At 44.0% G+C, this 24,789-nt stretch overlaps 1 protein-coding gene across 1 annotated transcript in view; it reads left to right on the top strand.

Moving 5' to 3' along the window:
• LOC138491650 (vitamin K-dependent protein S-like) overlaps nucleotides 1-24,789 on the top strand; it is a 313,966-nt gene that overhangs the window by 202,031 nt on the left and 87,146 nt on the right. Inside the window, exon 6 of the mRNA XM_069618286.1 lies at nucleotides 19,919-20,076. Within this exon, the coding sequence (XP_069474387.1) occupies nucleotides 19,919-20,076 (158 nt within the window). The remainder of the gene's footprint in view (nucleotides 1-19,918; nucleotides 20,077-24,789) is intronic.

Here is a 24,789-nt window from a genome sequence, read left to right as displayed (position 1 = left end):
TAAAGAAGCCACAGTCCTTCTAAACATGCTACAGCAGATGCCATATTGCCCTTCAGACCTGAGCTATCCAGATTCAGTAGCCACGCTTATTTACTCAAGACCTGACCAGCACCCATCACATACGCCACTAGAACAAGACACGCTGCAAATGCTGAAAGGGTACTTCAGACCTAGGCAACTTGGAGCTGATCATCACCTCCGTAAGAAGCCAAACTTCTTGTGAAAAAATAATTCCTTTCCTCAATAATTCAAGAAACCCTGAGCAAACAATAATTCAGTAACCCCTTATCAAGCCCAGAAAACATTTGAATACTATTCTGATTATCGTCAATCATGTGTGGCTTAATTTGTTCACTAATCTCACACTGGCTAACCCCACGGTGGGGGATTCACAACCTTCCTACCTCGTGGGCAGTATGCAATAAATAAACAAAAGGAAGCGGATACAGTATGTGTCCTAGGTTAACTTTCACAGAAAAGACATGGAGTAGATCCTAAACATATATTAGATCTCAAAACAGACAGATGTGATTTTTTAACATATACAAATCATTCTCAATTTTATTAAAAAATGTTCTTTATTTATTTCTATGGCGCTGGAACCCGTAGGCATCAGGGCATTAACAAAGACATGCTAGGACGACAGGAAGACAGGACAAGAAGAAGCAAGAGGAAACAAGGGGAATTATTCAAATAAAATAGTTTTCAGTTATTTCTGAAAAACCTGCTCGGATTGCTCCTTTCGTAGGACTGGCGGGATGGAGTTCCGCGCTTTGGTAGCAAGAAAGGGGCAAGATCTGCTGTTGAGTCGAGAATGGTTGGGTTGAGGGCATTGTGAGAAACCCGAAGGTGTCTTCCTGACCAGTCCCCGGGCTCTGTCATCCAGGTGGCCAGGACACAGCCATCGCTATTGGATCCAGTTCCTGGCGGTGGACTACTGAGGGGGGATCACCTGGATGGGGGGACCCTTGGGGAGTGGAAGTGGGACACCGACGGGTGAGACGCGGTATCCCTGTTCTTGTAACATCTTTCTCCCAACCTACCACGTAGGATACTCAAACACCCTACCTCCTCCCCCTTTTCCGACACAAACACTTTCGCACACAACGAAAGACGACGGACAAACACCAAAGCTGTTTACCTGACATGTCCCGAACACCAAAGTCAGGCAAAGTCAGTCAATTGACCGGGATCACAGATACCTGACGGACTTTTCCCTTCCCCACAGAGATAAAAGGTCGAGCACAAAATGAGCAAGGCAGACCGCACGACGAGACAGCTATCCAAGCACGGCACTTCAAGATGAGGAGAAAGGAGGCAAATACCAAAAGGCTGACAAGGAGAGAAGCGACCTTGCCCTTTTTTGGACCCAGACCAGCGAGACCTCAGTGGAAGGAATCATAAGACCGCAAACAATAGCTCATGTGTATTGCAGCAGATGTCAACGTTATATGGAGAATGCCTACGCTGATAAGCAGGACCGAAGGAGACGCCTACTACTGTGGTACCAGTCTTGACTCCAGATACAAGAAAAGCCAAGCAGTTCATCACAGCCGGTGAGTCGAGGGGAGAACCGATAAGAGACCGAACTGTGTTGAATGAAAGTCGAAATGTGGCACATTGAGGAAAGTTCAAAGAACTGTAAATTAACCAGCTGCAGAGGGGATTGGCACCACGTGGGTGCTCACTTGAGAGACTCTGGTTGATCCTGTGTTGATTGAAACTACTGATACCAGAATGCCTTAGGAGAGCCGCCAAGAAAGGTCAAAGCGGTCATACAGGGCTCTCGCAAAATCCCTGTACAGTCGAAAGTCTTTGACCGACAAACCGTTGAGAACGCAAGGGAAGTGAATCCTGCATCAAGAGAAGGCAAAAGAAAATATGAAGTGGCAAGAGTGAACCTGAAGGAGGGATGCCAATAAAGAGGGGCAAAGTCTAAAGTCCCAAGAAACAGTGTGTTGACAAAAGTAAACCCGGCAGAGGGAGGTCCACGGAGGACTGTTTAAAAAGACATTAAGATTTTGAATTCCAAGGAGCAAATATCATTTCCAAGGCCAGAATGAGCCCGACAGAGGGAGGCTGATATTAGAGACAGGTCTTCTCCTGGAAGAGGGGCATCCAGGAGTGAAGAATCATTTCCTCAAGTGTAAAGCCGAAAGGAATTTTTTTGTTCTATTTCAACATATCATGCCTTCTGAATCAAGAAAGCCAACCACACAAAGCCCTGATAACGATAGGAACTGTTTGTGGATCTAAGCCTAGAAGAGGGGATCTAAGGGTGAAAAACCATCACCCAAGGTACCTTCAAAAGGAACTCTTTGTTTGTTATTTTTGGAGGCTATCAACTCCTCAGAGGCAAGAAAGAGACTTTTTGTTGAAAAGACACTTAACCACCAACGGTCCTGATAACCAAAGCTGGAACTGTTGTCAAGCTCGAGCGGGTGCTGTGCTCAGAAAGCCCACCTTGTCCTGGGCTCAAAACGTGGGGAAGGGAGACCGCCAGCTACCGCATCCTGACTTATCATTTGTGAACACTTCTTTCTTTCTTGTAAATCGTATCTCACACTCTTTTTGGTATTTAGTTGTAAGGATTGGCAATAGTTCTTTTATTATAGGCCTTTTTATTTAGACAGGATGCCACTCGGACTGCCTTATTTTGCTTTGATGGTTGTAGCTTGCTTCCATCTTAGAGTTAGGTGTAGATTAGGCGTTTTTCCGCTCTACCTCTACCGTTTAACACCCTTGAACTGTGCTCACTTGTGTCTGTCTATTCTTGGTATCATGCCTTCCTTATAGCATACTAGAAGATGTTGTTTACTAGCTCTCAGTGTTTTCTGTGGGTGGTAATTGTTGATGTTCTCTTTTAAATAGTTTGGGGCTTTGCCAAAGACGCATTTGTGTGACAGTGTGAGAGTCTTGAATTGAATTCTCGAGCTTATAGGAAGCCAGTGGAGTTTCTTTCTATGCTCTGAGATATGTTCACCCTGGCTTGTGTTCTTAATGATGCGAACTGCATCATTTTGGACTTTCTGCAGCCTGGCTATATTACTCTTAGATGTACCGCCTAAGAGCGCACTGCAGTAGTCTAGCCAAGAGAGGCTGGTTGCTCCGGCTAGAGTTTTGCAGTTATTTTGTGAGATAAAAGGCTTGATTTGTCTGAGCAGAGTCAGATGATAATGTGTAGTTTTCACTAGGTTTTTTACAGATGAATCTGAACTCAGAGAGGAATCTAAATAATTTCCTACGGGTTTAACCTTGCTAAGTGTTGGAATGTGGCAGCCATGAATCCCAAAGTGGTTGTACCGTTGGTCTAGTTTTGTTCTAGCTTGTTGGGGGGCAAAAAGTAAAAGCTCTGTTTAGGAATTATTTAAGCACATTTGATTCGCTGTCATCCACTGTTTAATTGTGAAGAAGATACTGTCTAATTTGGAGTCAGATTTGTGGTTACCGTTCAGCGTGAGCAGAAGTTCAGTGCCATTGGCATAGTTAGAAAATTCTATATTTTCTCTATCCAGGTTGTCACATAGTGGCCTGATATACATGTTAAAGAGAGTTGGGGATACACTAGCTCTCTGGGGAAACCCGTAACAGATGGCAGCAGGGTCAGAGCTAATGCCGCCCCAGTGCACAGCGGACACTGACAGGAAGGACCAAAACCAAGTCAGAGATTGATTAGAACATCTGCCTGTATTTTGGAGTGTAGAAAACAGGATGTTATGGTCCAGTAAATCAAATGCTGCGGATAAATCCAACAGCATCAGCAGACCCAATTGATTTTTCTCAATCATGCCAAGAATGTTGTTTCGAAGGTCGAGTAGGGTACTCTCTGTGCTGTGGTGGGCCCTGAAGCCGGATTGTCTAGGGTGAAGAATGGAATATTGCTTCAGGAAATCTTGATATTGTCTTGTAGCCATTTTGTCAATTATCCTAAGAAGGAAGAAATAATTAGTGATGGGTCTGAGGTTGAATGGGTCTTCAGGGTTGAGCCCTGGCTTCCTGATCAAAGGTGTAACTGTAACTTTTTTTATGCAGTCATGGATTGTGCTTGAAAGAAGAGTTCACAAAGCGTGTAAGGAACGGGATAAACAGGGATTTATGATCTAAGATGATCTTGGATGGTATTGCAACGCCTGGGCAGGAGGTAGGGCGCATAATAGCAAGGACACCTGCAAGGTGGTGATAGCTTTAAAGGAGAAAGTCGGGTGTTCAACAATTGAGTCTGATGTAACTGGCATGCTGTTGAGACAGGGTGAACCACCTGAAGTGGGGTGCAAAGCATGAAAAGAAGAGGTGAGCTTAAGAGGGTCCATCGGGCGGTAGTTCTAATTTTCTCACATGCTACTAAGATTATGTCTGAGAAGGCGAGCTGGATTTTGATACAATCTGCTATGGTTGCCATGACTGGGGCTGAATTTTAGGTTTTTCTGACGCTTTCAGGATTTTGAAGAGCTGCTTAGTGCAGTTTTTAGCTTTTACTATTTGTTGGTTCAGATAATTTGTCTTAGTATCAAAAACTGCTATTCTGTAGGTTTTTGTCAAATCCTTCCAAATTTCTTGTTGGTGGCTCGATTGAGATTTGGTCAAGGTGCATTTTGCCTGTCGTTTTTTCTTTTTTGATTCCTCAAATGCAGGGGTAAACCAGCAGTTACGTGAGGTCCCGTCTCTGACTGTAGTTGTTCTAATAGGTGCAAGGTGATCTAGCATGTGAATCATTTGCTTCTGGAATGTAGCTGCTAGTAGATTTTACACGCAATAATATATTTCCATAAAACCCTAATAAATAATGGATAAAACCATAGTCTAATACACAAATAGTAAACGATAGCAGCATGTATACACAAATTATACAATACAAATCCACCGTTGTACCAGTTCTGAATTTTGCTAGCGTGAATAAACTGATCACACTTTCTCACACTTTTCTAAGAGCCCAACTTGTGCAAGTTTCTGTCCTAACAAGGCTAAATTCTGCAGGACATTCATCAGAAGTCAGTAGAAGGTAGATTTCAGGGAGATGATCACAGCCGTTTTCATATTGATATGTTCTAGCATTGTGTTTTAAGGCAAAGGTGGGGGGCATCTATTTTTTCCACAAAACAAATGCAAATACCTCATCCCCTACCTTTTATGTGATCCCCCTGTAGTTATGGTTAAGTTCGCTTTCCCATAGGAAGAGCAGTTTTTGAGCAGTTTATTACTTTGGCACTGTTCAACAAATCTTTCCCAAACAAATGTAAATCCGATTTTTTTTTTTTTTTTTTTTTGTGCAAAATTTGATGCGATGGATGCATTTGCACCAAACTTGCATGAAAAGCGGCATCCTGGTCCCAAAAGGGTGCTTTTGCAAATTTGTTGTTAATTGGCGTTAATCCGTCCAGTAGATTGGCCAAAACGTAGGTCAGAATAAATTAGGAATATCTCAGTTCGGTCTGCAGACTCACTTCCTGATTAGGTGTCCGTGGACGCCGCTGAACCAACCAGGAGGCAGTGAAACATTCACAGACATCGCGTAAAGGTGGGTATTAGCCAATTGAGAAACATGAGGTCCATCAAAGCTTTTGATATGGACGACATGACGGATCCGCAAACTGTGCCCAGAGTCAGCTAATGTCATTGTAAAAAATATGAAGAAACACAACATTACAATTGTCTTAGAAATTAAACAAGATCTGGGGAGAAGAGGGTTGGTAAGAATGCAGTGGAAGGAGTGCGTGGATAGATCAGAGGCAACACGTTTGTCTTGGAATTAAGACAATACAGAGCAATACATTTTTGGATCCCTGTTTGCCGCTTAGAGACTGGTCTCCAATGTTAAGCCTGCAATAAAAGATTAATTAAGTATGTCCAGAAAAGGCCAAAAATGGTTTGCTTTTTCGTTGACAAAGACTGTGATGTCATCGATGTTGCAATTTATGATTCCACCTTTGATGTCCTGGGTGTTAGTTTAAGCAGTGCATGGTGGAGGCGAGAGTTATGCTTGCATAGCTTACCGTAACTGGAGAATTTCTTTGGTTTTTATATTTTGTGCAGCAATCATAACTTCCCTTTAACAACGTTTTTTTCTGAGAATTTCAAATGGTTTGATTATAGAAACTTTATTACAGTATCCCTTTACCAAAGTTTTTTCATTGACTATATGTATAGAGATATATATTAGAGGGTGGCGTTCGCTGCCCTATAGTTAAGGTGAGTCGGAGTTACATAGGAAATTGAAAATATGATTAGCTAATAACGTTTGACTCATGTGACAGATTTGGCAGAAAGTTTGCAAACAATTTTGTACATCTGGGCCCCCAGACCAGAAGGTTGGGGAAAGATGCTTTAAAAAAATAAAGAAGTTATTAAGAAAACAACACAAAAAGCACTTTCGGCCTAATCCGCATTCATTTTTCCATAGACAAAAAAGGTCAATTTTGGCTCCACTGCACAGCCAAAAGCGCTGGGTGGATTTGGACCAGGTTTGAAACAACTTGGGCATGAAGCATTGCCTCGCGATCCTTTCCTGGTTTGGCGTTATTCCTTCAAGTACTTTTTTAAATATTTGACAGAGAATGGGGGGCCCCCCGGTCCTAAATAAATAGCTATATCTACCAGGGTACATTGAGAATCTGTGTGTTTATAAACCCCAGATGTCAATGGTGGTGGGGGATACTATGACTATCTAACACAAAGAAAAAACCCAGCCATTGAACTTCTATGTAGTCATTAATTTATTAGCATCAGTATTCTCAGCAAGGGTAGGCCATGCCGGATATCCCTTACTACTTTTCTGCAGCACCAAAACACACACGTCAACGAAACAGTATGTACTTTATAAATTCAAAAATAAAAGTATTTTGATTTATTGCAGTTCTCACACAGGTAGTCTGCACATAAAATATTTTCACTGTATTGTGGGATAAGAGGAATAGTTCCCAAGCATGAGTTAGATTTGATAGACAAGTACATAAAATACCCAAAGAGTGTTGTCTCTAAAGACTTTCTTAAATCCCTTGATGTAGGATTTTATCCCCTAAGTGGATACAATTGAATGCCACTGACCACATGGGGCAGAAAGAAAGAGGGAAAGAAAGGAGAAAATTCAAAATCTTGTTACAAATGCAGTTACGTATAGAGACCATGGCCCTCATTACAACCTTGGCGGATGACCATGGTGCTATTCGCACCATGGTCCATGCCGCTAAGGTTATGATTCCGCCATGGTGGATGGCGGAATTACCGCCCCATTACAAGGTGAGTGGGGCGGTAATTCCCCATTCACCAATGGCCCCTTCCCCATTCCCATTTTTGCCCCATAGGGCATAATGGGAATGGGGAAAGGCGCTAAGTACGGTGCCGCAAATTGCGGCACCGTACTTAGCACCAAGGTCACTTTGTGGCATGGGTTTTAACACCTGCAAAAAGCAGGCGTTAAAACACGGGACCTCTTAATCAGGCGTTAAGGGTTAACGGCGCTGACGGCGGCGTTAAACCCTTAACGCCTGACTTGTAATGAGGCCCCATGTATTTGTTGGTTAATATTTCAAGAAGATCCAAAAAGACAAACGTGAAATTAATTCACATAAGTTCATCATGAAAACCAAGCAAAGGAACAGGAGGATCTGTCTCCGCCCTTTTATATAAATTGATTACAATGTACACATGGGATTTCTTAATTTGTTACGATTCCAAAGGGTATGCCGATGTGTGGGTGTATAGAGTATCACCACTCAATGAGGTTGAGGGATCCGGTCTGTGAAGGTGGACTCTCAAGTTCAATATGCTTTGACGGTCAATGTGGCATCTGTACGTCTTCTTCAGGGCGTGGTTGTAGACCCTGGAAAATGTGTGTGTGTGCTTTAGTGCTTCTAACCACAGTAGTTAACACAATGGGCCTCATTACACGGAAGGCGGTAATGGTTAACGGCCACCGTTAATGGTAACGGTGACCGTTAACCATTACCGCCTTACTGCGAGGTCTCTTAGCGGGTTGGTGCTTTAACACCTGCTTTTTGCAGGCGTTAAAAACCAACCCGCTAAGGGACCTCGGAGCTAATTACGGCACCGCAAATTTGCGGTGCCGTAATTAGTGCCTTCCCCATTCCCATAGAGCACTATGGGGCAGAAATGGGAATGGGGAAGGGCAATGGCGGAAGGGGGATTTACCGCCCCTCCAACCTTGGAATGGGGCGGTAAATCCCCTTTCCGCCAAGGCGGTGCCGGTATTTTACCGGCATGAGCCATGGCACTAATAGCGCCATGGCTCACCGCCTTCCGTGTAATGAGGCCCAATGTATCTTGAAAAGGCCTTAAAATATCCCTTCTCATCACTTAGCCTTGTTAGAGTAAGCTGGGATACTCCAGGTGTCCGCTGTCGTCCCAAGTCCCCAACAGCAATAGTATGGCCGACTTCAAGTCAATCAATCTACTCGAGGTCCCTGGTGGAAAGGGATCCCGTTTGTGTTTATAGTGAAAGGACACCTAGTCGCCGGGAACGAGATGGGAAAAACCAAGGAAAGCCAATTACAAAAGTTTGTGATTGGACTAGTGCTTTTAGTTTAGATCACCCAACTCATGTGTCAGACCCTGTGTCTGATTTGTTGATAAAGTGCTTCCCCACTCCACACTCTGTGCCCCTGTCTTGCCTATCTATCGATGAACGCCTGAGTGTGAAGTGGGTTGGCATGCATGGACATGTAGGGTCTGCTACATTGAGGGTATATACTAATTCCTTGACAGAACACCACCCTTATTTCGGCGCACAATAATCTTTCTACGTACCTGCCCATTCTGGTCCTCATGTACGGCTAGGCCTGGTCGTTTCTCCTTCCTGATTAGTTTTGTTTCTGCTCGCGATCGAGTCTGTACTTTTGACGCCTGCAGGACAAAAAAGTTTAGTTGTTAGGTCCTCTGCGGATTTGGGCGAGCCATCTACATGCAGTCCCAAGGTCGGCAAGTGCTCATGTTCACTTGGTCAACTTACTAAGAGTCGAGAGGCAGGGATCTCAGTCTCGTGTGTTGGGTTGTTACGAAGGTGGGTCAGTGTTGCACAAGTAACTATGGAAACCAGTCAGAAATGACTGCCATTGTAGTAGTTTTGTCTACGTCTTCACGTCCGCCGAGGAAGTGCAAGAATTTTGTTGAGAGCAGTGTCGTAGTCACGGTGACCCACGTGAGCAATCCAAGTTCAGATATTCTACCACACTCGGGGATGGGGGGGGGGGTCAAAAAAGTTATGTGTGCAGGGCAGCTCAGGCCTCGGAATAACTGTCACTAATCAGCCCAGGAGGTACGTGATCGTTTACGTCCCGGTGCATGCCCAGTGCGCACACTCAATGGAATGCCTATGCGCCGAATTCTAATATTGTCACAGTGCATCTGCCCAAACCACTGTCGTATCCAAACTACAAGGCACAGGAACAATCATATTGAATCAGATATAAGTAAATAAGGGTGTTATCAACCTCATTATTTAAGCATATTTATGGATAGAATGCTTAAGAGGAAGTTCATGGTGGACACTATGTGGAGTTCTCCTCTCAGGTTACCTAACTGGGTACATAGATGACTCACTCATTTCAGAGGGTTACTTGTACTTGAATACTTATGCTATTGGTATGAACTCTTAATTAAATCCATGGTTGAATGTGTCCAATCTGTGGATCCAACTGTTCTTCTTCTGTAAACAAGCTTCTGTGAGGGTTGGGTACCCCTTTGACAATATCTAAGACCCACCATAGTAGGTCATCAGGTGAATGTTGAAATTCAATGTAATGATTGACTAAGGGTGCCGTTGCCTTCTTACATCGAATTTTCAATCTGTGTTTGGATATTTGGATGTGTATGGACCTTATCGTCTGTCCCACATAACATAATCCAAATGGGCACTCAATGCACTACCTGGGTCGTTTTACGGTTTTTTAGGCTATGCAGTGTCCATATCCTTTCACCTATAGTGACGGATTGAATTTTCTTGGTGAACTTACAGACGTTACAATTGCCACATGGGAAATGTCCAGTCACTGCTCGCAGGTTCCACAGGCCTGTATGTGGTGTCTTCATAGTGAACCAAGAGTGGACTGGATGGTCTTTCAAGTTTTTTGCCCTTCTGAAGGCAAACCTAGGTAATGGCTCATCATGTATATTTAGTTGAGCCAGTGACCAGTATTTGTGTATAGGTTTCTTTACTTGAAAGGTGTGGGGGCCATGTGTAATGACACAGATCATTCGTCGGTTGTATTCATCCGCGCTCCGGTTCTTGGGAGTTAGGTGTGCCTCTCTGTCTGTAAATCTTGCCTGTATTTTAGATCTTTAAATTAGTTTTTTGGGGTAGCTTCGAGCTTGGAGTCTCCCATCTAGTTTTTCTGCATGTTTATAAAAATCTTCCAGCGATGTACAATTATGCCTGATTATTAAATATTTTCCATAGGGTAAGTTGTCTTTTGTGTGGATCAGGTGATTACCAGTGTAGTGTGGAGAGGTGTTCCTTTCACTACTTTTCTGGAACAGACTGCATTCCAATTTCTCATTGTGATGTTTAATCACTAGGTCGAGAAAATTAATTTCTGACCTGTTGTATTCCATGGTAAATTGAATGTTCTGATCACAACCATTGAGCCAGGTGTGGAAAGATTTGAATCGTTCTTCTGGTCCATCCCATATGAAGACGTTATCATCTATGTATCTCCAACAGTATGGCTTCTGGGCCTTGAAGGGATTGATATCTGGCAATACATATTTGGACTCATATTCTGCCATGAATAGAATGCCTAAGCTTGGAGCAAATGCTGCCCCTGTTGCTGTTCCCTTAATCTGTTGTTAAAACTGTGAATTGAATTTGAAGATGTTTTTGCAAAGAGCTAAGGACTGCAGTTCCACAATGGAACTGTTTGGTATCCTTGTCTGTAAATTGTAATTGTTAAGCTGTTCCCTGATACATTCAATGGCTGCATTTTATGGAATGCGTGTATACAATGATTTTATATCCATTGTCACCAGTAGTTATGTGTTAGGGCCAAAGTCAATATGTTCAAATGTTTGGATACTGTGTGTGTGGTGTCGCTTAGATGTGTTTCAGTCTAGATGCTCATTGATTTAGGAAGGTGTCCACAAATGTGATGGGCTCCAAAACTGATCCTCACCCCGACCTGAGACTATGGGTCACCCTGGGTTGTTTTCCAGGTTTTTTGTGGATTTTGGTTGGTGTGTAAAATGTAGGCGTGCATCCTTGACTGTTGTTGAGGAATCTGCCACCATCTTCTTTTTCTTGATGTAAGAGATACCTAAGATTATACCCCAGGTTATATCCTTAGGACATTGGTACATAAAACGCAGAAAAAAGCCATTTGCAGGTCAGAAACATGCAAATACCATCAGGCTAAAGGTGTGGCGGGGGTAAGAGGACACTTTGAGAAACCTGAGGGTATTCTCCCAAGTGAACCTCAAGAAACCCTTATTCAGGTGGCCAAAGAAGGGTCGACACAGTCCGATCCCAACCCTGGGACCGAAAGAGCAAGAATAGATCACCTGGGTAGGGGAGCCCCGGGTTATGCTCAGGAGAATAACCCAGTGGAGACGCAGTATTGTATCGGAGAAGAAGGAGAGGAGGGCGAGATCACTGAAATCTTTGTAAACTGTACTACATCTACCTCTCTTCCTCCATTTAGACCTCTCCTGTCCCAATCCGACGTCCTGTCCATATCTGGTAAATATCCTAGGACCCCAAACTCTGTTGCACTTCAACACTGCACCTCCCAGAATCCCTGTTTTTCTGTTTCCTACCAGCATACTGCCGTGCATTCTTTCCAGGCCCCTCTAGTCACTATTCCCCATGCTCCCTGTCTTCCCAAACAAAACACTACCAATCCCACAATTCCCCCTTTTTCCTTTCATACTAATAATTCTGCTAATTCCTGTTTGCCTTATAAACCCTTCTACTAATTTTCAAACCCCTCCGAAACCCACCTTTCCGAGATCACCAAAAACCCCTCTAATACGAGGGTTGTAATCCCAAATAGCATCGTTTCCCCGTCCTATTCTGTAGAACAATCCGACAATCTTCCCCTCCCCTTTTCTGACATGAACACTTTCCCACGACACACCAGAGAACGGACTAACACCAGAACTGTTTACCTGACATGTCCCAATAAAGGGTCAGGCAAAGTCAGGCAATTGATCAGAATCACACATACCTGACGGCCCTTTCCCTTCTCCACAGGGATAACAGGTGGAGCAAGAGAGCACAGTATGAGCGAGGCAGACTGCACAAAGAGACAGCTATCCAGACCCGGCAGTTCAAGAGGAGGAGAAAGGCAGCAAACATTGAGAGGCTGACAAGGAGGATCTTGCCCTCTTCAACAACACCCTGCAATCCCTCAGCTGAAAGAATTATAAGGTCGAGGACAATAGCCCAAGTATGCTGCAGCAGATGTCAATGGTACACGCTGATAAGTGGGAGCTAGGGAAACTCCTGCTAACGTGGCAATGGCCTTGAGTCCAATTACAAGGAAAGCCAAGCGGTATATCACAGCTGGTGAGTCGAGGGGAGAGCCGATAAGAGCCGATGAGAGCTGGGCTGTGGTGAATGAAAGACGCAAAGTGGCAAGTTGAACAAAGTTCAAAGAACTGTAAAAGTGTTGAGGGGAGACCAGCTGTGGAGGGAACTGGCACCATGTGGTTGCTAACTTGAGAGACTCTGGTCGATCCCCGTCTGAGTGAAACTACAAATACCAGAAGGCCATACGAGAGCCAGGTCAAAGTGGTCATACAGGATGTTAAGCAAAATCGCTGTACAGTCGAAAGGCTTTGACCTAAGAACTGTGCGAAGTTGACAAGAGTGAACCCGGCCGAGGGATGTCCACTGGAACTGTTTAAAAAGTCATTAAGGTTTGTGAAGGAAGGAAAAGCCATAATGAACCCGGTGGAGGGAGGCTGAAAGCAGAGACGGGGTCTATGTCCAGAAGAGGGGGACCTAGGGGTGAAACCATCACCTGAGAAATATGTAGAACAGAACTTTTTATTTGTTTGTTGTTTTGATATTTGAAAGACCTATCAGGCCCTCGGAACCGGGAGACGCAACCACCGAGGTCCTGATATCGATAGGAAGTGGTTTCGGTTCCAAGCCTGGAAGAGGGAGATCTAGGGGGTGAAAATCTATCACCCAATGTCACGAGAAACAGGGGTCAGTGCCCGGAAGAGAGGTACACAGGGGTGAAGAATCCTCACCGTAAGTGAAAGCAGGACACAAACTTTCAGTTGTTGTATGAACTTTTTGTTTTTTTATTTGAATACGTCAGGCCCTCGAAGGCAAGAGACTTTAAAGAGAAACAAGACTTGGCCATCGAGGCTCTTGACACTGGAACAGAACTGTCGACTTGTGCTGGGGAAGGTCGAGTGTGTTCTATGCTCCAAGATCCCACCTTACCTCGTGCTCAAATCATGGGGAAGGGAGAACCAAGCTACTGCATCCTGACATATTATTTGTGAATACTTCTTTCATTTCTTGAAAACCAGCCCACACTCTTTTTTATACTAGTTGTAAGGTTTGGCAATAGGTTTCTTAGTATAGGCCTTTTTTGTTTGACACAACACCACTAGGACTGCCTTATTTTCATTTGATGGTGGACACTTGCTCCCATCTTAGATTTAGGTTCAGATTAGGCGTTTTTCCAACCTGCATACAGTTTATTAAACACCCTTGAACTGTGATCACTTGTGTCTGTCTTTACTGTTGGCACCATGAGTTCCTTACAACAGCAAGTCAAATTCGGGAGTTGGAGGGGGGCGGAGGGGCTAGTGACCAGCTTGCAACATGAGGCCCAAACATTTTTCACATACCCTCAAGTATAACCTGGGGTATAACAGCGGCTACTTGACATTTCAACTGAAACTGCATCACAGAAACGACAAGAGTTGTGGGGGGAATGAGAGAGGGCAGGAGAGGTGAGGAGGCCACGAGGAGAGTGGGAGGAGCAGGCACACATGAGAGGGGCACTAAGTGAGGGTCTGGGAGGGCAGGGAAGCATTTTTGTTTCACTGTTTTCCTGATAACCGAGGGTATAAAACAGCAATACCCACGGGTACATATATCGTTTGTACTACAAATACCCTCAGGAATAACCTGGGTATACCCATGGCTATGGGAAAAAAGGTTATTGCAATAGTCAATGGGACATATACAGTGAGGTCGGGGGGAAGGGGAATCACTGGCCATGGCCAAAAACGCAGTAGTGTTTTAAAGTAAAGAGTGGGCACGGACGAGTGGGCGTGATATACAGTGGACATTGTATATTTTACAACAGTACCAGACCACTAGCCATGGCCAGTGGGCACGAGCTTCGTCTCTGGCCACTGTATATTTTAGAACACTAGCAGACCTTTTGTTAGAGTATAGTTTTTTACACGCCAGTGCCCTTTGCTTTCTGCCATGGCCACTGGCCACAGACTTCAGGCATGCACACTGTGTGTTTTAGAACGCTACCAGACCGCTATACCATTCCTTTAACCTCCTGTTGGTCAGACTACGACCCAAATATCCTTCATGAACATTAGCCACTAAATTGGACCTTAGCCCGTTGGGAGTTATCAGCCTTTCTTCCGCTCATGCCAGACTCCATTCACACAGGAACGAATCATTAGTAACTAGTGTGTACGCGTCTTCACGTTTAAGCTCAGCCCGGGAGTATTCAAATACTATATTAATCTCATTATCCTCCTCCAAGCATCTTCTCCTTTTACTGATTGTGTATTCCTCTCTGATCTTACTTTCTCACCACACCTGTGTGTGCCGCTGCACTCAGCGTTGTCACAGCAACTATAACTTTCTCCCTGCTCGCCGTTCCTTCAGAGTGGGCCTGTGTGTTTGACGTTAAATTGTTCTGGTAATCTCTTTAGCCTCTTAAATATGTTGTTGCCCCTCGCTAACATCCCCACCCGCTTGCCAGAATTACCTTTCCTTGCCTCAGCATTGATACAGGGTTGGACTTGCTGGCCTCAATGCCAGTGCATTCTATTTGTTGCTTCCTCCTACCGGGGTCTCTGCATACATGGGCCACTCGTGCCACTGCTGTAATGAAGGGACCACAGTGTAGCAGGACTGAGGTCCGTTTTATTTTGCAAAGTGCCCAGACAGGATCACTCGTGACCACCACTACCGTGGCCAGAGGCGTTGCTAGGGTGGTGGCATAGGGGGCTATAGCCCCTGATCTTTTGGTTGTAGCACCGGATAGAATCTCAGGGTCTACAACCGTAAGGCTAGCTAGCCCTGAGTCCCGACAATCCCAGCATTAGTGCAGGCCCAGATCTTTTCCAGACCTAGCAACACCCCTGCCCTTGGCGTCCTTTCTCTTCTCCAACAGCCTTCCCTTCTCAAACCCTGTGGGCTTGGCAGCCTGGAACTAGGCACGAGCTGGGAGAAAGCCTCAGTACTGTTTGCTAGCCACATTACAAACCCTCCCACCCCCTCTTTAGCCGAAGCCCATGCCCCAGAAACCCACCCTAAGCTAAAACATGATTGTCCACCATTAAAAAAAAAAACAGATTAAAAATAGAATCACAGTTTAAGCATTATTGGTACAAAGGCTGAAAGGGAAGCAGCAACTTCCAGTAAATTATAAACACTGTTTATTTTTTATTTCTAAATGCCGGAAATTCGGATTCTGTGTGAAGTGGAATTCGGAGGTTACTCATAGTTCCTCACCCTGTCTTGTACCATGCATGTGCCACCTGTGTTTCTAAGCATTTCGCTTTCACCTGTGCTGGCCGCCCTGCTCATATCTGGGCAATCTGCATTCCTTTGAGGAGCTCATTTCCTAGCGAATCACACGTCAGGAGGAGTGGCATTGCTCTGGTCCAGCCAGGCCTGACTGGTATTTTACTTGGTCTGATAAGGGCTTGTGTGAGTTTCTTGCTTGGAATGGATGGTGTTTTACTAATCCAATGCTTAAGCAGCAGAGCCTGAATACAGACACTCGAGCAAACCAAATGTGGTTTTAGAATACTGTCCACCAATAATAGGAATGTGTGAAGAGATATTTTCTTCAGATTACCAAAAGGTATTGCTTACTGTTTGGGTCTGCGACCTGCCGGATATGGTTTACTCTGCTGGATAGGGTTGATGGGAGTGGTAGTGCAAAACATCTGGAGAGTCAGAGGTTAAAGGCCAATGGCTTACTTACTATATTCCATCAACAGTACAGATACAGTTTATCCATTTTTTGGCTCATTTTCCGCTACGCGCGTATCTTAAATGCAATGCATGAAAGCTTTGAGTCGGGCATTTACGCATTGCATTACTGGTAGGCTGCGTTTTCCTCAATTTGTATGGCAGAGATCAGCTTCCTCTCCACCATACAAATACGGTTCGCCGGCGGTAATTACTTAGTGGTAATGTACTACGAAGTAATTACATTCGAAATGTTTCTTCACCTTTTTCTGTTTTTAATTGCACCCCTCGACCCCCCCACAGTTCCCTTCATTACTGACCCTACCCGAGGGTTCCTGCCCCCCTTTTTACCTCTTAGCCACAAAAACCAATATTTTTAGAAGACATTTCTAAGTTATTACTTTGTAGTAAATAACCATTAAGGTAATTACTGTCAATGAAACAACGTGATACCAAAATACTCCAGCATTTGCTCCTTCATGCATTTTCATGCAAGCACAAATGCTGGGGATCCCTATGGAGTGCTGTGGCTTTTTGCAGTAGCAAAAAAGCAGGCAGGCTCCATAGGGATCCGCTGTTAACGCAGCCTCGTTTGCATGGCGAAGTGCAAAAGTGCATGGCAAAGGCGGCATACCTGCTTGTACGCCCCCTTCTGGCCTGCACATTTGCATCAGCAGCGCATGACCAAAATTCAGCGGCGGGAACCTGTGCATGTCAAAGTGCAACCATGCAGGTTCCCGCTGCTGAATACTGCTGGAACTAGAAAATGGCCTCCTTTGTGCCTAGGCCAAGAATAGCTTTAAACCCGGCGAGGTATTGAATTTGTAATCTTAAAACTACATTCCTCTGGATATTCCTTGACACTCCCGGACGGTATAGCCATCAGGATGGATTCATGTCTTTACATCATTATTGACATTTTCAGTACCCGATGTAACGGTGCAAAACTACAGTTTAATTTATTTCAGTTTTTTTTATTCAATTCTGAACTGTTTCCTTTCCTGTTTTCAAATCTGTTTTTTGTGGTTCCTAGTGATAGCCTCAACATACAAAGCATCGAATGCAAAAGCCTAAAAAAAAAAAATGCATTGAAACCCCCAACCCTTGTTTTTTTACTCCTTAAAAACCATTTTAATAAAAAAACCCTTACCAACAAAAAAATGCATTTTTTCGATGTATTTTTTTTCGATGCTTTGATATTCGAGGGAATCACTGGATACCGTTTTTTGGGTATCCGGTAATAAAATCGCTGCAAAAATGTCACCGATAAAAAAAATTGGGGCAAAAATGCCATGGTTTGACCTCGTAAAGGTGTACCCCATTATACCATTTAAGGGGAGCAGGGTTTGCGGGGGTGTCCCCCTCTCCCCTTAAATGGTATAATGGGTCCGGGGGTTGCAGGGTTGTCCCCTGCATCCTTTACATGATTGTGGAACAGCATTTCTGCCGTAATATTTTGTATTCACGGCCATTTTTGCCGCGATTTTATGACATGGAACTGTTTTTTGTGTGTGAGTTTTTGTACCTATTGATGTAGTACCATTATTTTCGTACCATTGGTTTAAAATCCTGAGTTGTGGGTATCTGGGCTACTGATGGATATGGTGACCAGATGACTGCAAGCCCTGGCCTTAACCTTTATAAATCATTGGTATTAGTTGTCTGCATCCAGTGTGTCCATATGAGGTTAATCAAATCTGCATGTTCCAGTATGCATTTGTTTGTTAGAAAAGAATTGGTGGTGTCCTGGGATATTATTATAATAATAATTATTATTAGTATTATGGTATTTATTAAGCGCAGACCTGACTTTGAGAAGCAACGGAGCGCTTTACAGAGGTATAAAACAGTACAGATGCATAATGAAGCGCTTTTCAGAGTAGCAACAGAACAGATAAAGAGCGGGGTGTGGGATAGAGATAGGCACAGAGAAGGGGTTCAGCTGTATCAGGTGGCGGGGAGCAGAGGGGCAGGTGGCATCTAGAAGTCAGGTGATGGCCTAGGTGTTGAGGCGGAGTGATTCCTTGAAGAGGTGTGTCTTGCGTTCTTTTCTGAATTATAGGAGCAGGGGGCAAGTCTGATACTGACGAGGAGGAGGTTCCATAGTCTTCGGTCGTAGGTTGAGGAGGCTTGTTTTCTGTTCCTTTCCTTTTTGAAGCAGTTGATTTCAAGTCTGCACATGTCCTGGCTTCTGGTGTTGCGCTGTCTGCCGGAGATGCTGAGTTCCTTTGCAAGATAGCTGGGTGACTTGAGGGCGACCGCCTTATAGATGATGCAGCAAGACTTGACGGTGATTTGTGCTTGCAGTGGGAGCCAGTGAAGGTCGATGAAGGCCGGGATGACGTGGTCATATCTGCGTAGTAGACCCTTGATGAGGCATGCAGCTGCATGTAGGACACTACTCAGGGGCACAAGGGAGGACGGCAGGTGGCCTTTAAGGACTGCATTGCCCCTATCCTGGTGGTATAGGACCAGGGCTTGAACAGTGGATCTAAAACTGTCCAGAGGGAGGAAGGTCTTAGCGATTTGTAGGAGGGAGAGCTGATACCAAGCTGTCTGAGTTTTCTTAGCTATGCGTGTCTTGAAGGAGAGGTGTTTGTGCAACCCTAGGAACTTGGCACAGGAGGTGAGCTCAGGTATGAAGCCCTCAGAGTTCATGGTTGACGGCCAGGTCTGTATGTCTGGGTGTTCAGTATTGTTGGTGAGTAGTAGGAATTCAGTCTTGGATGGGTTGAGCTTCAAGTATGCACTAGACATCCAAGACTGCATCAGTGAGAGGCAGGTTTTGAGCCTATGGATGCCCTTGATGGAGTTGATTGTGTGTTGTCAGCGTATTGGTGGATGTGGATGTTGTGTGTGGCTAGGAGGGCTCCCAGCAGCTCCATGTATAGATTAAAGATCACTGGGGAGAGGTTGGAACCGTGTGGGAGTCCACAGGTGATGTGTAACATTGGCGATCTAGAGGAGTCCATCTGAGGAAACTGCTGTCAGTTGACATGTGGTCAACAAGTCCCCTAATAATTGGACAAACCATTCCTTGACTGATACTGACTTTTTTCTAGTTGCTTGTATAGCGCTTTCTCACCCCAGAGCGGATACATAAAGTATGTATGAAAAATGAGAAATGTGTTTTCCACTACTGCACCTTGTTCTCTGTGTTATGCTTCAAAGTTTGTGTACTGTGTTAAATCACCACTTAGTAGTCTTAGAGCGCCTAGGTGACATATTGTGTCCTGGTTATGGTTTTTCAGAATGTATTTTGCTATGGAAGGGAAAAGGAAAGGGAATGGAGAAAGAGAACATATAAACCACAAATATGCTAAGACATAAACTAATAGGTAAAACAGAGAGGTAATATGTTCGTGAATTTTTGCATGCATGATGCACCATTAAGCCTTGCACATGAAAGACTTGCGCAGAAAGTTAAGAGTAAGTTCAAAAGTGCCATTTACTTGAAGGCAGGTTTGCTATAGAAATGTACAAGATTGTAATGTATGGCTGTGTTATGGAGTTGAGATGTGCTCAAGTGACCCCTTAACACATGTTAACCTTCATTGCCCAGGAGTAGGTTTAATTTCTCTCACAACACAAACTGCAGAATAGTAATTCTGGGAATGCCAAGTGCATTGCTCCAGAGGAGCCAAGTGAAGACTACATTGTCTGAAAGGGGAATATGGATGCGACAAACAGGATAGGTAGGGAGAGATGAGCCAGATATGTGTAAGAAGACATCACATATACATTTGGTCACTTGTTCTTTTTCTGTGCCTCTTGCAGCATTCCCATCAAGCAAGAAAGATGGAGAAAATTCGACAGCGTGGACACTAACAGCCACATTTTCCTTTCGCCCTGTGGTATTCAATGGAATTCTGCTTGCTGTACAAGACGAAAACAACACTAATGCCTTCTCTTTTGCAATGGACAAAGTGAAACGGGTAAGGATTTTTCTGTGTCGTGTCAGAAATAGTTAATATTATGCGTCACATGCCTCAACAATATCAAGCTTAACTTCAGTGAAAAAAAAAATTGCAAATCACAAGAAATTTAAATAGCATAACCGTTACTTATGAGGCAAAACTATTGACATGGAAGCTCATCTGGGGAAGGAGAGTAGGGTGATCTGGAGAGGAGACAAGCATGTGCACAGGCGTCATTTGCAGAGTGTTTTGAGAGTGTTTTGCATTGTGCAAGGATCCCGGTTTTGGCTGCTGGGCTTGGAAAGTCTGTCTACACTTTCCATTTGGCTAAACCTACAAAACATTAACTCCAGACGTGGAGCGTCGCAGAGTGTTCGCCGAGTGTCCCCCATGATTGAACTAAGAGCCGTAAGGCGAGCAACATCCCCATTGAACCCGTGCAGGAAGCCGGGTTCCATGAACGCACAAAATGGCAGGTACGTTTAAACTTGATGAACGATGCAGCGGATTCTGCCCTTTTGTCAGCTGACAGCGGGAGCCCAATATTAGATCTCAGAGCTCCCACGGACCATACCACTCTCAACAGCCTATCTGCCAGAGACAATGGAGCTCCTAGGGCTGCAATACAAGAAACATCAGTTACAGCGCAGGACTGGCACTCAAACACCAGTGCCCCTCGTGAGATCTCTAAAATTGAAAAATGTCAGATTCCCTCGTCGGACCCTCGAAAAATGAAAGTCACTAATAATTCTACATCTACAGAAGGGGTGGAGAGAGAACCACAAAAGCCAAAAAACAACTCCAAACATGCCAGCGATGGTTTAGAAACTGGTTACAAGAACTAAAGTAGCCCCCTGTTTAAAAAAAGATGCCACTCAGTCTCTGACATTGGAAAATTCAAGTGTTAAAGTGGCACTTCAAGCGGCCTGAGTCTACCCACCACCCTAAATTTGGAGATAAGGGCTGCCCTAGAAAAAGAGGCAACAAACAAGCAACAAAGAGAGGGAAACCTGGATACCTTAGGGCCGCGCCTGGTGCTGAGCACTAATATAGAAGAGGCCGGGGCATCCTGTAAACATTTTGGAGATCCATCTGATGAAGACCTGCTGGGTAGCGGAATCTTTGGGACACCATTTCATCATCGATGAGCCACGCTGACAGCAACATTTGAGATTTTATAGACGTTACATCAATGTCATTTTCATTATATGGAGAGGCACTGAGACAACTTTTAAGCAGTTTTTTGAAGTAATTAATACTGTAAGTGAATATTTCCTCCCAGACACACTTGCCCTCTAGTGCCAGTGTTTTGCCACAGACATCCAAGGTGAATACCGCCTGTCAAACCCTCATACAAAGGGAAATGATAGATCAATCCACTCAAACTGACTCCTGTCGGAAGGAGTCTGTGGGCTCCATTGGACCAACTGTGGCATGCAGCAAAAAGGCAAAAATCCTCAGTGTAGACTCATTACAGCAAACTGTTCCATCTGCATCACTACATGAGTCGAACGCTGGCTATAAAGAGGTTAAACAGTCTATAGTCATGAATCCCAAACTTAAGAGGATATCTCTACGAAACCTACAACTAAGAAAGTCCCAAATGCCAATGATAAAGGACTCAAACTCCTATGACTTTGTAATGGACCAGAGAAACTTCATCATATCTAACATTCCGAAAACCAAAGAAAAAGAGACTAGCTCTGCGCAACAATGTTCTTGCCTGGCTGTGCCAGAGAACAGGTCCAGGGGTGGTCAGACTTACTGACTCAATAATCATTCGGAGGATAGACCTGAGTGATTGGTGCTCACAACCCAATAGTGATTGTATTTTAGTGCGCTGTGGGGTTGGCACTTTACCTGTTTTTCTCAGACGATGCAAATATTTGCCCAAAGGGACCTCAAACTGCAATTTGGTTCTTTAAATTTAGATCTTTTCAGGGAATTCTTCCTGTTTTTCCTTTTTCCACTGACTACTGTTTAGATGATGACTTTGTATGTCGAATATTTGATTTATGGCTACCACTGGCTGGTGATTTCTATGACGTAACTCATCCGGATTTTATCATGTCACTGGCGCTTATATGTATTTATGTTGTTTGTTTTGTCTGCGCCCTCACGCCTTCGGGTTATTGATGCGCAATATAAATGCAATAAAGTAAAAGTAAAGTACTGTGATGAATCCTATGGAGTCCTCACAGTAACCCTGCCTAAAGTCTCCTCCCACGTGGCCAGGGAAAGGCAGATGCTTCCTGATTCTAACCTTGGGGCTTGTATTAGCTGGGAGGATCACCTGGATCAGTTGGGAGGAGAAAGTCCCATGGGTAACAGGATGACTCTGTGATCCCTCAGTGAAACCAAAATATATAATGGCTTGCGGTCAAAGAGAGTTGTTAATTTCCCAAAGATGACTATCTAAATGTGGGTAAAAACAACAATGATTTATGTATCAGGAGGAATGAAACCCCTTTTGAAATCATAGACCTACATAAAGTAACCTTGGTAGGATGTCTGAAGTAAAATGTTGGCGTTGCAAAGAGGATCGCTCAGAAAACAGATGATGTTTCTGCATGCAAGTGAGTTTCATGGGTGGGGCTTACCTTTCGAAGGATCTTTGGCGTATAGCACTATATAAATAAAAATCAAATAAATAATTCTAGGTTAAAAAAAGCTATAGATGTAAGTTGCCAGCAAGTGTTTAATGGGCATCCAAGCTTTGCAAGTCAGGCAGGTGAAGCACAGCACTGGGATTGTTTGGGTAATCCCTCATCTAGGCTTACAGGACTCCTCGTGCCTAGGGGTGGTTTGCAGTTCTCATCCTTTTGGACAAGTGCCATCTCTGGATAGCTGGTCTGCACAGGAACACCCCAGGACAAGGTGGTGGCCACAAGTACTAAGAACAGGGATCAATTATAGAAAGACTTTTTGCAGGCAGGGCTCTCCATCTTTTGACCGACCACGTCCCTAGGGGTTGAAACTCCGGACCAGTCTGGGTGTATTATAGCGCTGTGTGGCCTACTGTGTCTAGTCCAGTTGATCCTACCCCTAACACCATGTGTCACAAAGTGCACAAGCATCAAACATATGTCAGATGTGGACTGTTTCCCAACAGCACCTTATTAGGGGTTCTTACAAAGGCTAAGACATATCAGTTTCTTTAAGACCACAATATGTTTAAAAATAAAACTAACTTGCCACCAGAATGCACCAAAGTCTGGACGATTACGATCCAAGTATTGGGGTTGTGTGAGAAGTAAGGGATGACGGAGGTTTTCTTTTTTTAGAGCAAATTCATATACGTTTCTGAAATTGTGTGCCTAGTTGCACTACAAGGAACATTTTGTAGCATTGATCATGGCACCCCTTCTAGTGCAATGGGTGGATAGCTTATGGCAAAGCAACTTTTATATACGTAGGTGAGGGCTCAACAAGTTCATTTTTGCTAGGGAGGTCAGGTGATCGGGGGGGTCAGGCAAGGGATTTGCAAGTAAAAATAGTAGCAGTCACTATGGCAACTTGAACTGTACAACAGTATTTTAAATAGTACAGTGCAGCAGGTGGACACTGAAGCGATTCAGGCAGCACATTTTAACCCAGGCATAGAGTATACAAATGCACCACACAAAAAAGGTTTTTCATAGATGTAGCCACGAAGGAACAAAGAAATTTACTTTAAGTTTTGTAATTACTATTGGTCAGCTGTCGGCCATTGGTACAGATAAAAGGTTGTTTACTGCAACACATAAAGTGTGAATTCATAGATGCCCAACATCTTCATAGGCACACTGGACTTGTGCAACTTAGCACAGCTTATAGTGACTCTCAAATGTAATTCACATATATGTCACACACAATTGTTCAGGCAAGTGACCACCTCAGGGACTAAGCAATGCAGTTCAGCATTTTGAGTACTACATTTTTCCTAGTGGACATTTTTGCAGACAGATGGTTATACATTTTGTTTATTTTTAGTTTCATTGTTTTTAAAGGGACCTCCACAAACTGAACGGCGTCTAGGCTCTAATAAAGACTGCATCGTTGGTTGGTGAAATGGCCAATAAAGCAGGAAATAGGGCTTTAATTGCTATTCTAGCCCAGCTTCAAATTTGTACAAACTATGAATGAAGTACATGCACCCTAAAACCCAAGTAATCAATCTACCTCGCTTCCAAACCATGGCAAATTGTGCAGGCCATATTACGAGGGAAAAACAAAGGAACATTCCGTTAACTTTGCATTTACCCCCAGAAGCTACACCTTTTGTAGGAGTTCTGGTCGAAGGTAGAGCCTTTACATCCAGGTGCAGTACACCAACCACCTCCCTTATGAATATGTTTCTCACTGGATCAATATGGAAATAATTGGCCATAGTAAAGACTCACAGAAGATAATAAAACAAAAAACACTTTTTCTTTTTTTTTTGCCGATCCAGGAACAACTGCTACACTTTTAAATTCAAAGTTGGTTTTAGAATCTCTAAACAGAAAGACCAAGTTTCTATATCTGTCCTGTTTTCATGAACTACCCAGAAGCAATTGGTTGCTCACTAAATGTAATGACTGTAGTTTGGCCACCAAACTATGTAGTAGCAGGATTGACTATACTTGTTGGCGGCAGAACCCTCCAAACGAGAACAAAAAGCAGTTATCCTTGCTGAATACCCCAATACATTCTAACAACCAAACTACCTAACCTCGAGCCCGTGAGGGAGTAGTCATCACTGTGTAACAC

This window comes from Ambystoma mexicanum, chromosome 10 (assembly GCF_040938575.1).
Source record: "Ambystoma mexicanum isolate Mex_15411 chromosome 10, UKY_AmexF1_1, whole genome shotgun sequence".
Lineage (NCBI taxonomy): Eukaryota > Metazoa > Chordata > Amphibia > Caudata > Ambystomatidae > Ambystoma > Ambystoma mexicanum.
Note: the sequence above shows the minus strand (reverse complement) of the source record. Positions and strands in the feature narration are given on the sequence as shown.